The sequence below is a fragment of the Varanus komodoensis genome, unplaced genomic scaffold (assembly GCF_004798865.1).
Source record: "Varanus komodoensis strain SLA01 unplaced genomic scaffold, ASM479886v1 scaffold1, whole genome shotgun sequence".
Classification (NCBI taxonomy): Eukaryota; Metazoa; Chordata; class Lepidosauria; order Squamata; family Varanidae; genus Varanus; species Varanus komodoensis.
Window position 1 is genome coordinate 94,063,757 of NW_025335268.1, and position 13,239 is coordinate 94,076,995.

General features: G+C 48.4%; 2 protein-coding genes across 3 annotated transcripts in view; both read left to right on the forward strand.

The window, feature by feature from the left end:
- LOC123026508 (dynamin binding protein) overlaps positions 1–13,239 on the forward strand; it is a 44,536-nt gene that overhangs the window by 20,973 nt on the left and 10,324 nt on the right. The window lies entirely within an intron of this gene.
- LOC123026541 lies at positions 11–12,160 on the forward strand. The gene has a single exon (XM_044436282.1). It carries the CDS (start codon positions 3,097–3,099, stop codon positions 4,111–4,113), a length of 1,017 nt encoding a protein of 338 aa, XP_044292217.1. The 5' UTR covers positions 11–3,096; the 3' UTR covers positions 4,114–12,160.

Here is a 13,239-nt window from a genome sequence, read left to right on the forward strand (position 1 = left end):
GTGAGTACCATCACCCTTGGTATGGGGAGAAGCTCTGCCCTGCGGCGGGTGACACATGCTGCAGATCCCATCTTGGGGTGGGGGTGGGGGGTAGGAAGTGGCATCCATGGCTGCCTCGGAGCACCAGAATGGCCAGAATTAGCTTGCCTGCAAGCAAAAACCGGCCCTTGCCAACAAGCTGCTTTTGAACATGTGGGCACTCCAAAGCAATAGACATGGGTTTTACAAAAAAAAAAAAAAACTGCAGTCATGGTGGGGGTATGACCATGGCCATGTACAGCCTACAGGGGCCAAAAGGGGCCATAGAGAGAGAAAAAAAACCCTGGACATCTTCCAGTTGCCCTTCCAAGATCTGCCTTTTGGGAGGAACTGACAGATGATTATGTGAAGCCCAGCCCATTCTGTTATTACAGCATGGTCCATGAAACCTCATCTCCTTATTGGCTGAGAAGGATGTGATCAGAATCTGGCTTCTGTATTTTGGAGTGGGCAAGGATGAGCAGAAAGCATTTCTTTGCCAAGCATCATGGCTTCTGCCTGAGTGGGGTCCTGCAGCCTGTCGAAGTTGTCTTCTCTTCTGGGCTTCCTGCACCTGGTGTTGCCTTCAGCTTTTTTGGCCTGTAACTCCCATAATCCCTCAGTGTTAGGCATGCTGACTGGGGCTGATGAGCATTGTAGCCAAAGACAGCTGGGGGACACTCCGTTCATTGTGCCTGGCCTGCTGGGTAACACTGCAGGACGATACAAGCAAGGTCTCCGTATTTCTGCTGGCTCAGCTTTCATTCTTAAAATGACTACTCACTGATTAAAGTGTAACTCACAGAGTGATGCTATGTAGACCCTAGCTATGACCGCAGAAAAGCTTTCCTAACAAACCCTTGGCTTTTGGACATGTTGTTTACCTCATGGATTATTTGGATAGAAGTGCCTGATCCTACCTAATCTTGGAAACTAAGCAGAGTCTGGATGGGAGGCCTGCACTGAGTAGGGGAGTGGACCCGGTGGCCCTCTAGGCCCCTTCCAACTGTATGGTTCTGTGCACACTTCTGACTTAAGGATTTCTTGCACATTTTACAGTTACTTTGGGATGGTGGCTGACGCAAGGAAGCAGGCTTTTGGGATATGGATAGGCGACTTATTGAAGGAAGTTGCTGGTTCCCTCTCTCTAGAATCCAGAAATATTTGCTTTCATGTGGTAACTGTGATGGAATTGCTTACCTTAGGAAGAAGACGGAAAGGTCATAAAAGTGTATAAACATTGAATTAACCTTTCAGGTTATATAGCCCTTTATCAGTAAATATTTGCTGAAAGGGGAAAAAATTCAGAGACCATATTGTCTTGGGGAAATGCTATTGAAAACAATGTGAACAAATGAAAACAAATGCACATCATAAAAATAGTGATATAAATAATAGAAAAGCTATCTCAGTTTTCAAAAGTTCTGAGGAATCAGTAGGTCTTGGCTGTTTCTGAAAAGTGGGGAGGGTAGATATACCCCTGTAACTACATTTAACAGCAGATATTCCCTGGAGGAAGAACTCTGTGGCCTGAAGTTTATCAAGACTTCAGCGGCTCTTTCAGATTAATCAGCTACCCATGTGCCCTGAAGTTTCCTTTGTGTTAGGTTTTGGTGGCATCCTAGTCCTTTGTGGCTACTGAGCTAAGAGGTACACAAAAGCAAGGTTCAGAAGCTGAAATCTGGGTTGAGCGGAGCAGCCAGAATCTAGGCTCAAAGGAACTAGGTGACAAGGAGGAGCAGGACTTACGATGGGGTACCAAAGGTGAGGGAGCACAAGCATTTGTGCGCAAAACAGTGAGCCATGGGAGGGATGATAATATTGAAACTGAGGGAGGAAATGTATTTGGGGAGTGGTCAGTTCTTACTAATCATTGTGTGTATTGTTGAGATGTGCAGAATGCTTTACAATTCTTATTTCATTTGTTGCCTCCATAATCCTTTGTGGGAGGCCATTACTGCATAATGTTGTTTTTTAGTGTTTCTTTCCAAAGACCCACAACACTCTTTGAAATTAGCAAAGTGAAACAATTATTGGACAATTGTGTATGTGTTATATAGTTGTGATTTGTTTTCTGCTGGTGTTTTTCTCCCCACCTTGCAGAATTTCTAATAATTTGTTCTCTGTGTGTTCACTTTTTTGGAGACAGAGAGTGCTAGAAAATAAGTATTTGTAAGTATGGAAAAATGTGAGGATAGCAATATTGCTAGGGAAATAGGGACAGGGGCTCAAGTGTTAATTGTTAGATGGCTGAAATATCCACCTGAACAATGCTTGTCTTTGTTTTTATTAGCAAAAGTTGCCAATACGTTTTCAGGTTTTCCTTGGCAACTTTTTGGCATGCAAACTATTGGCAGGCAAGGCTGTTGAACTTCTGTGCAACCTGTTGAACTCTGCATGGGGTGTCATTATTAGTGTCCCTGGAATTCAGTCATATTCATGTAGATTTCTAGAGGCTTCCTGAGATTTTATGCTCACCAGAACTGATTCTATAAAGTAGTGCCTTGGATCCAATAGAACAACTCATTAAGGAAGTGGAGGAAGCAAAAGTGATGTATACACAGAGCTGAGCCAGTGCTTTTAGAAGTAGGTGTGCTTGTGTCTGTTGAGCGCATTCATAGCTAACACCTCAGGACTATTGCATAGCTAAGACTTTGTTTCTTTCACAGGCAGGCGAGAGGTAGCCGCAGGGTCCAGCTAGCAATTCCCCAGGGCCCTGTTGCTCCAGTGAAGTGCTCACAGGGAGTGGTCTCTCACCGTGCAGTACACGCTCAAAGTTTCCCCGTGCTTAGGAGCCCTGGAAAGAGGTCACTGGTTGCTGCCTTGAGGATTGAAAAGCAGAGAAGCTGGTTTGGGCAGGGCACTTGTCCAATCCTCAGCTGCAGATTGTGGGACTGCGGTTACTCATTACCTGCCAGGAGGTGGGAGAGGCCGCCTGGGCTTGCTACCTATTGGGTACGAAGGTTGTGCTGACTGTCGTCAGGCAGTTAGTCAGCAGCGTCCAAGGGGTGAGGCGTAGCAGAGGGATGTTGCTGTGGAACTGAGCCCCCCGGGGAAGGGGGGGCACATCAAGGGAACATGTGCACTTACCCCAAAGCAAGAAGCAGGGAAGACTTGCCAGGGCAGGAGCCCCGCCTCCAGTTCTCTGACTGGGAGTATGAGGATTACGGCTCTGTCGGGAAAGAAGACAAGGGGGTTGGGCAGAATGGCGGGGACTACAATTGGGACAACAGACGTAGAACGACGGAGTTATATGGCACTACCAGGCCAGTGGGCAGGACTCGTGGTCCTTTCAGGAGGGGACCGATCTGGTACAGTGACCAGGAAAGGACCAGGGGCTGTGTAAATGAAGGCAGACAAGCTGTGGACCAGAAGAGGGTGAGCAGGAATAACCTGTTTCCGGAGCATGGGACAGCAGGTGGTGGTCTTCCAGATGAAAGGGGCTATCACACAGACAGTGAGAATGCTGCCACAGTAGTCTACAGGAAGCCTCATGACTGCGACAAGGATGTGGACTTTAGAACTTCTAGGATTAAGGACAATTGGGGTATGAACCACTGGAGAGAAAATGGAAACTGTGGTGACTTGTACCCAGGTGGCCACAGCTTGGACTATGAAAGCAAAGGTGGCAGGTGTGTGGACCAAAGCAGAACAGACAGGAAATATTGTGAGACCTCAGAAGAGCGGTATACATTGCATGGAAGCTCCAGCCGTGCTCCCTGTTCAGGAGGGACTTCTGAGCGCTGCACTGTGGATGACAGAAATTTCTCTGTTGCCCAAGAAGATCCGCGGCCCTGGTCCGTGGGCTGTGACAGCAGCATCTGGGGGCTTAAACCTGGGTGTGAAATGGCCAGGCTGCAGGACAGGACAGATGATGACTCCGGAGGGATAGGTGCCGTGGCCGTCCAGCCCAGAGCAATGGCTCTGCTAGGTGGATGTCCAAGGACTCGTGCAGGGCGGTCAGACTGGAACCTGGATGGGGAAGACAGAGCCAGCTGGGCAGATGGCACAGAAGCCTGGCAGAGGAACAGCTGCTACAGACGCACGGCACCCGGTGCCTTCAGGCACCACATAAAAGAAAAGCAAGGTCGGTAGGTGAGGAGAGAAGTGTGGGGAGAAGACGGCATGTGTTTGGGCGTTCGCCAGCCCGCCCTGACACAAGCACCTGTGCTTACCACAGTCGTGGAGAATGCCGTGTCGACTCTGTTATTCAGAGATTTTATAAAGGTTAATTTGGGGTTGTTTACTCTGATTGATGTTTGTGGGTTTTCTCCTCCCTGGCCAGCCTCCCCTGTGGTTTTGCCCTGCTCCCCCTGGTTGGGCCGGACATGCACAAATGACAGCCATTCTTCCAATAACGTTTGTGCTGTTCGGTCAGTGCATGAGTGCCCTGTCAGGGGCACCGGCATTAGTGGAGCTGCTCTGCCATGGCCCTCGCTTCTGTGTGGGCCTGGCCTCTGAGTGAGTCAGGCTTTGAGCACAGAGCAGGAGCCTGAGCACCTCTTTAAAGCCACCCTTTGCACCCCACCCCACAGGTGTCCTGCAGCATAATGTGATGTGGGACCTCTTTGAGTTTTGTGGTGCAACATTCTTACTGTGTTCACAGATTTTCAGAGAGATGTGGACTGTCTCAGAGTTAGCTTGCCTTCTTGCTGCTGTGCGGCTGTTATTAACCCCTCTACTGGACAGGTAACCTAAATGCTTGGCTTGCCCCTGGTGTGGGGTTGTTCTCTACAGTGACTTTTGCAACCGTGCTCTCGTAGCAGGTCTAGCATGTCGGTGTGCTTAGTTTGCCTTTCTTGCGAGGATATGAGAGGGGTGCTGACTTGCCCTGCAAGATGTTTCCTCTTGGGTTTCACTCTGCTTCTCAAGCTTTAGCAGTCCTGTTCAGCTTTTGCTGAAGTCTCCTCAGGTGATGGCATTTCCTTGCTCAGCAGGAGCCAGCTGCATCCTGTCCTTCAGCAGTTCTGCCAGAAGGCTGCATGTATACTGAGTATGATATGCAAACAGAATTGCTATTGCATAGAGTAGTTTAAGCAGGTCCTTGCCCTCTGGGCTCATGCATGTCTCTTTGGCCCTCCTTGGTGGACTCCCATTGGCCATCAGTGTTGCTAGGCATGGACTCTAGCAACAGAGAGTTGACCCACTGGAAAACTGATAGTGGAGGCTTGGCCTGCTGCTAAGCTTCTACTGCCCAGTGTTCCTGGAGCCCCATCATTGACTCTATCCTATACTAGGGGGAAAATTGCATACTACAGGGATAGACAGCTGGGTACCTCCAAATGTTTTGTGACCTAATTCCCATAATCCATGACTGTGGACCATTCTGGCTGGGGCTTATGGGGGTTGCATTCCAAAATACAGTATCTGCAGCATACCAGGTTGCTAATTCCTGGCCTAGCAAATGTTGGAAGAAAGGCAGGCTGGACCCAGGACAACATGGCAAGTGTTTTTAAGTTAAATTCCTTTACCCTTCAAAGGGGCTAAGAGGAAAGGAAACCCCGCTGTGTTCTGCTGTCCCATAGCCACCTGCTTAGAAGAAGAATGGGCGCATCTTGTCTCTTTACTGGTCAGGACAGGACAGGATTCAAGAGAACCAGTTACATGGTGTAGGCTGGGGTGGTGGCGTAAGTTGCTTCTGCATACACCAAGGCAAAGGCCAGTCCTGCTGCTGAGCAATTCTGTGTCTTTCCCTTTGCTTCCTGAGAGCCAGCAGGCAGTCCGTAGAACCACAACCATGTTGGGTTGCACAGACTGCAAATGGGAGCCAGAGAAATGAGCCTGGGGCGGTGCTCACCAGAAAGGGGGCTTCCTTGGGAAGTGGGAATGTCAGCACATTCCTTCTCCTGGAGGATGGTCTCATTCTAACCGCATCCCCTTGTGGGAAGCAAGATTACTCTGACTTGCCTTTCAGGTACTATTTCATGGCAAGCAACATGATTTCTGCACCTGAAGTGCTTTTCTTGCCCCTCCAACATTTGGTCACACCTTAGTCACCTTAAGAAAAAACAGCAACATCCCCCCCCCCTCACCCCATGAGCAAATGGGTGTAACTCTTATCAGAGGTCTGTTAGACTGTTAGTGGAAGGTGGTGCTTTTAATCTTTTCCCAAGCCAAAGTTTAATCTCTCTTATCTGTCTGCCCATCTGCCTTTGTGCTGTTTATGTTTTTTTTGATCACACTTTTGTGGTCCAAAGCAGCTACAGAAAGTCCAGCATGGTTAATGAACCTTGAATTGCAATGCTAAGTTCTCTCCATTTCCACAAGTGAGAAAAATTCCAAGGACAGTGTTAGAGTATTTGTTTTCTTTAGATTTATTTATTTATTATTTATTTAAAACATTTTTATGCCACCCCCATTGCAACAAAGCCTCGGGGCAGCTCACAACAGAAACAAAATACATAAAGAAATAACAATATAACAATAAAAATATTTAAAAATGAGTTACAGCACTGGAGATTTACAGCAATATTTTATATGTATCTACTCAAAAGTAATAGCTCTGAAGTTCAGTAAAACTTACTTCCAGGTAAATGCGTATAGGTAGATCTCAGCATATGCTGTCTTTGTCATCCATTCCAAATGTTTGGGGGAAGAGATTTCCAGCAATCAAGGAATGTTTTTTGTTGACCAATCTCATGTCCCAACACAGTTGCTCAGTGCTTCCGTTTGTCATATCTGTTTGTCCGGATGAGTTTTAATTGAGGTCATCTAAGGATGTGTACATAGCCAAGAAGCAGATGCTGATCAATCATATATATGCTTGACCCTTACCAGATCCGGCTTGTATGGGAGAAGTGGAGAAAAAAAAGTGGCCCAGCTGGCAGTAAATACCTTGCTCTGGGAGGAAGCGATTTATGTAGATACCGACTACATGAATGCGGGGGAGTGCATGGGAGACAAGAGCAAGCTCTGCTGTTTCCCTCATGTAAACTCCTATGGGACAGGTCATCAAAAACTGCCACCTGGGACTACTCTTTTAAACTGTATTGGATTTCTGCATCCTAAGTGACTACTAGTCAGTTTCAAATTGGCCACTGGCAAATTTCCTGCTGCAGTGAAGTTACAAGGATTGCTCTGCTAGGCAGCGAAGAAGGAAGTCTGGCTTGAAGTGGGAGCATCCACATTATGGAATGCAGCTTCCTCTTCCTAGTGGCAGTTATAAAGTAGTGTTTTGGGGAAATTGCCGATATCTTTATTCCAGCAAGCACTTGTGGGATGAAATATTACTATTTTTTAAAATTGTGGTATTAGCTATTTCTTAGTAAGTTTTCTGTTATTTTATGTCTTGCTTTAAGACAATTAATTGCATGATATTGACTGTTTCATGTTTCGGATATGCTGTAATCCAGCATAAACCCTCTTTGGAGACCAGTGATGGGATATAAATCCTAAAATAAAACTACATATCAAATTCTATAACAAACTGTGAGGAAAATTTTTAAAATTCCAGAACTATTAAGGCTGTATTGAAATTTGTTTAGAAATTAGCATTAAACTGACCTATATGCCTGCCTTGTTCCTTAATGGTTGTAAAGTTGGGCTCAAGTATGGGTTAACCCTTCCAGTGTTGGGACATTTTGCCCTTCAGGTTAACGGAATAGGGCACAAGGACTCTCCTGATGATCTCAGAAAGCGAGAGTTTTCTTAAGGGAGGTATAGGCTCTACAGTCTGCTGGGCCAGCCTTGCACATCCTTGAATGTAAAGTGCGTGACAAAACACCCTGTTCAGGCTCAGCCCAGAGCTGGGTTGCAGCCCCCAGTGGGTTTTACCAAGGGAATGATGCAGTCCTTGACACAAAAGACGCTCTCCCACCCCAGAAGTGGATCCATAACGTAGCCAAAACAGCACAAGAGGGAGGTATCAACAGGCTTGGGGAAGCCCCAAGCAGTGAAGAAGTTCCAGATAATCTCTGTGTGGAGAACCCTGAGGGTGGGGAACCCAAAACTGCATAGTGAAGACTGAGCATAATCAGTGGGCACAGACTATTGGCTGTTGCAGAGGTGAAACAAACATGGATGGCAGGAGTGGAGGAGAGCATCCTACCCAACGTGGTGTACTGCAGATTTTTTGGGGCTGCAGTGCTCATTACCCTTGCCACTTGACCCTGGTGACTGTGGCTAATAGGAGTTGTAGTCCAAAATATCTGGAGGGCACCGAGCTGGGGAAGGCTAGGCTAGGTTATCTTGGAAGCTGGCCTGAACCCTGAACTAGAGTAATTAATATTGCAACATTGTGTTCTTATGCATTTACCCTCAGTATTTCAGGCAGAAAGTTCATGAGTCAGAGGCTGGGTTGCTGGCTTCGTGGCTGTGTCTGGAGACAGTTCTTCTGGTCGCTTTCCACAGTCATGAATCTCCTTCCTCCCCGCACTTCTGACCTGAGCCCTCCCACCACATTGGTTCTTTGTCTTCCCATTTGCTCCAGTACCGCCAGGCCAGGCAAAGAGCAGTGGAGTCTGAAACAGAAACCTGCTTTCAGTTGGAAATGGAGGCAGCATGTGTCATGCCAATGGAATGTTCTCTGGGTCGAAGTTCCCATGTGCAGGGCAGAAGCCCTGAGAATTCCTTTTTGCAAGGGCAGCGGTTGTGCCTCATTGTTTCTGGTTACTAACGCATCACACAGCCTTGTGTGCACATTCCAGCACTGGCCGCACCTTCTTGGCTTGAATTTCACTCACACAATGCACCTGCCATTGGATGTTTGGGAAGGGGAGGTGTGCACAAGGAAGAGAGGGGCAGCCATCAAGTGCTGAGAGAGCAAAGCCGTTTTTTCTGTTAGGGAGCCCTGTTTGGCCCTCCAGGGTATGTTCTGGGCACAGCGGTTCAGGCAGCCATTTGTTCAGCTGATAGAATTTCCTTCCTGGACTCTTTCAGTAAAGAACCTCCACACCAATATAAGGCAGGATTTAATAACTGAAAGTATTGCCAGCTCAGAGCCACATTACTGAGTACTTTCCACAGGGGCGCATGAGTCTGCTATCAGCCCCAAAAGATGAATTGCTGCCTTGTTTCACCAGATATCTGTGCCATCAAGGCTGCATAACAGGTGCTTACTGTGCAGTGGGTGGGTGCAGTTACACCTGTAGGATTTCTGTCTCTCTCATACTTGTTGAAGGAACAACACATCTACAGATGGCATATGAGGCGACAGAGATCCTGCCTGACAAGCAGGATAATTCTCCTTTATATGTATATGCCAGCATATTTTAACTGGAAGCCTTGACTGCCAGTCACTAATCGTAAGGAGAGGCATTTCAGCCTTTTTGAATGGGGAAGAAACTGCCAAAGCTGAGAAACCACCCAGCGAACAGAAGGATGTGCCCTTTTGGGAAGCCCAGGCACCACAGAGTACAGCTGGTGAGAGATGCAAGATTCTGGAGTGGAGACCAGAGTGGACATGGGAAGCAACCTCAGGCTGCATCTTTTCTCTGCCTGCCTTGGAGATGCCAAGAATTAAACCGCAACGTGTGTTCTGCACCTGAGCTGCAGACCTGACCGTAGGGGATGGGAAGGCTGTTGATCAAGTGATGAGTAAAGGCTGTGCCCGGCTGAAGCCGCCCTGAGAGAGAAGCAGGCGCTTCTAAACCCTCGGTGGCTTGTGGGGTCTGCCCTGCACAGCGGCCCCCCTTCCAGTCTTTCTGGTATTGTCAGAGAATGACGCATGAGCCTCACAGAGTGCCGCACTGTGCGGCCGTCCCTTGGCTGAGGGGCACACATGTGTGGGTTGCTCTTGTGTTGGTCACTTCTACGAGCGAGCGTTGGTCACTGACAATGGGAGTGAGACATAGCATTCATGCTAATTGGCTTCCAGACGTGGGAGACACCAGCCCAGCTGCCAGCAGACGCAGTGCAATAGGCCTGCCTCATCAGAATTCAGCTCACGGCAGAATATGGAGACCTGACACACAAAGCAACAAATCTGCCCTTGTGCCAGACATTGCCCTGCTTTGATTTTGCCATTTGGCTCCTCAAAAGAATGGCTAAGCCCAGTTGTTAGCCAACAAAGCATCTTGAGCTCAGAGGAGCAAAATCGCACCATCTCTGCACTTCTGCAAAAGGTACTCCTAGAAGTCAAAGGAGTGCATTCAAAAATATGCATCACATTGGGAGATAGTGGGAGAAAGAGAAGCTCAGTTAGGCTTCATTAGAGAGGGTGTGTGAACAAATACAACTATATGTGAGGGAAATGCACAAGACAGTGACCCTAGAACTTTCCTGCCTGCTCCGTGTTATAAGGCACTCTTTTTGCTTAGCTGTTACCCAAATGGTGTACGGGAGGGGTGCGGATGACGGGAACGGGCCTCTGGTGGGTCTCTCGGGAATGCTGCGGGGAAGGGGAGACATTTTGCCTTGAAAAGAGCAAATAGTTGAGAGTGCCCGGCCTGGGGTTGCTGCTGGGCCCCAGGAATCTGCGTGTGAGCCCGAGCCAGGGGGCTGGCCTGGATTAGACAAAAGTAGGTGGGATAGAAAACCAGGAACCGGTCCTGCCGCCCGAACTTCCACGGGCCGTTCCGGACTGGCTAACATCTCCTGGTGCCGTTCAGGTTTCGCGGAAGGGGCAGCTGCCTTTGCGCTCGCGAATCGGTGGCTGTTGGCTGGCCGAGCAAAGTTGGAGTTGGGGTGCGGAGACGGGTGGGCGGCGCTGGGTCGCTGCTGCCGGGGGCTGCCGCCTGGCGTGTTGCCCTGCCGCGCAACGCAAGACCTCGCCGGGCAAGTAGGCTGTGCCCCCTGTTGCTATCCATGCCCTCGTGCAATCCCTGCGTGGGCTCGGCTCAGCTCACCTTGCCATTTTACTGGGCGAGGATCTGCAGCGGCCTTCTCAGCAAAACCAGGGGGGAAATGGCTTGGCAGGCGCGGGGTGGGCGGAGGTCGCTTCCTCCTCTCCGGAATTTAGCTCCAGGCTTTGGATCTGGCCAGCCCTGGACGGTCGCTCCCTCCGTGGGCCATTGAGATGCTAATTCCCTAAGAGAAGAGTCCCGCCCGGAGGGCTGCTTTGTCCGGCTGCCTGCTAGCCCCCATTTCTTCCCGGATGGCCCCCAGTTGGAGCACCAGTGGGAACGGCTGCTGGACTCGGCTCGGTGAGGGACCTTAGGCAGAGGCTGGCAGGCACAGTTCGACGGTGGGATTGCCTGGGTGCGGGCGCCTGAACCTCTCTCTCCCCCCAGCCCAGCCGAGCCGCTGGCGCTGAGCAAGATCCGACCCTCAGCCGGATCTCCCTCAGCCAATTCCGGCAGCCTGCACCTGCCAGGGACGCCGAGCCACGCCTGCCCTCCTCCCCGCTGCCCCGCCGCCGCGGGGAGAAAGGTGTAGCCGGCCCTTTCCAATGGACAGCGCGGTGAATCTGTTCGTGGCGAAGGCAGTGCTGGGGGTTCAGTAGGCGACAGGTGGGGAAAATTTGGGTGCAAGGTATTCTCTCTGCCTCTCTTTTGCTACACCTTGTGAATGCTTTCCCTCGAGCAATAGAAAGATGACCCAAAGATCATAGCAGCCTTCCTCTGCCTGGTTCCCTTCAGATGTGTTCCCAGAGGGGATTCATGGGAGCTGCAATCCAACACATCTCCCATAATGTAGGATAAGCCAGGACACTTAAGCTAACTACTTCTTAACTCCTAGGTTTCTCCCTTGCTTATTTATTTGCATCTCTGTTGGGATTCTGTTCTGCCTAGGTTCGGTGGTGCAGAAGGAGATGAGCGCAAGTGCTGGGTTATGTCCACACAATCCCATTCCTGTGAGCCTTGGCATGTGGCAGGCATAGTAAACAAACTGGGAGTCTAAAGCAGTGACTCAGCCCCAGTAATTTGTTTCCAGCAGCTACAGATAATGATTTAATTGCTTCAAAGATACGATACTGTCAGAGTATCTTACTGCTTATGTTTGGCAGGTTAAAGATGTAGGAATTCTGAAGGATGCATTATATCCTTACTAGTAACACCTGGTGGGTTTGAATTTTCATGGAATTGCTTGAATCTCTTAAAGCCTTTTTCTGCTCTTACTATTCATCCTTGTTACTTCTGGTAGTAGGGAATTCCATAGCCACTGTGCTTGAGAGAGAATATGTCTTCATTTATATTTGGGTGAGGTATGGTTCTGGGTCTATAGATGAAAAAAATGATGTAATCCTATGCAGGTTTGGACAGAAAAAGCTCCTACAAATCCCATCATTCCTCAGATGGCTGGCTGGGGATCAGTGGAACATTTAGGACCTCCTCCTTTCTATACATTCTTAGAATTGCATCATAAGGATTGATTCTTGATTTCAAGTTAGCTTCAGGGTTTTAAGTAGAGGGTTAAAAATGAAAGATACTCCTGACTTAATATACTTCAAAATAAAATCTGATTCCCTTGGTCTTTTTTTGGGGGGGGGCGGGGGGTAGGGGAGAAGTGGACTTGCTTCCTTGGGAGTAATCCCTACTGAATTCAGTGGACCTTACATCTGAGTTAAACATGCATAAGTCTGAGCTATAAGGAATCCTGATCTTTTATTTTCCTCCTTCCTTTTTGTGACATATATTGTATACTCATGATTTTTATGCACTTCTGTCCAGTTTGGTTATAACTCTGTGGAATGGGGTGAGCTATCCACAATTGTTGCACATTCTTCTTTAGTGGTATTAATTGACTTACCCAGAGACTCCTAAAAGATTTAGGGAGTGACTGAGGAAATCACTTCTTGTGTACTTTCCTCACATGTACCTGTATTTTCCAGAGGGTATTTTCCAGTTGTGTTAGTCTGCTGCAGCAAATGCAACAGAAATCTTGATGCACCTTAAAGATAAACACATAAAGTCTAACTTACACTTTTGTGAACTGCAGCCCACTTCATCAGATGCATCCATAATAAATGTGTAAGTCTTTCAAGGTTTTGTAAAGCTCTTTCACATGCTCATATAGTACACACTAGCTAAGAAATACCCAGTACCTGACACCATGTGTTTTGAAATGCATTGGTTACACAGGGAACTTTTGCTCCACAGTGGAAGCTGTTTGTCTTCCACAGCTCTCATCTCTGGATCCAGGGTCCTTTGTCCAATCTGTAAGGGGCCAGTTCTTCCTCTTTTTCTCAGTTATTTGTTGCTGCTCACAAAGTCATTGCTGCTTGAAAACACTCCCTTTTCTAGGAAGCAGAGATACTGCCAGAAACAAGTGGGTGGTATAGCCTGTGCGTTTTTGGCACTTTCTCCCTGTCCTGGGGCCAGTGGGGAGGCAGCAGCTCATGAC

Coding starts and splice junctions, on each gene's coding strand:
- LOC123026541 (XM_044436282.1), top strand. CDS start 3,097: ATGTGCACTTACCCCAAAGCAAGAAGCAGGGAAGACTTGCCAGGGCAG.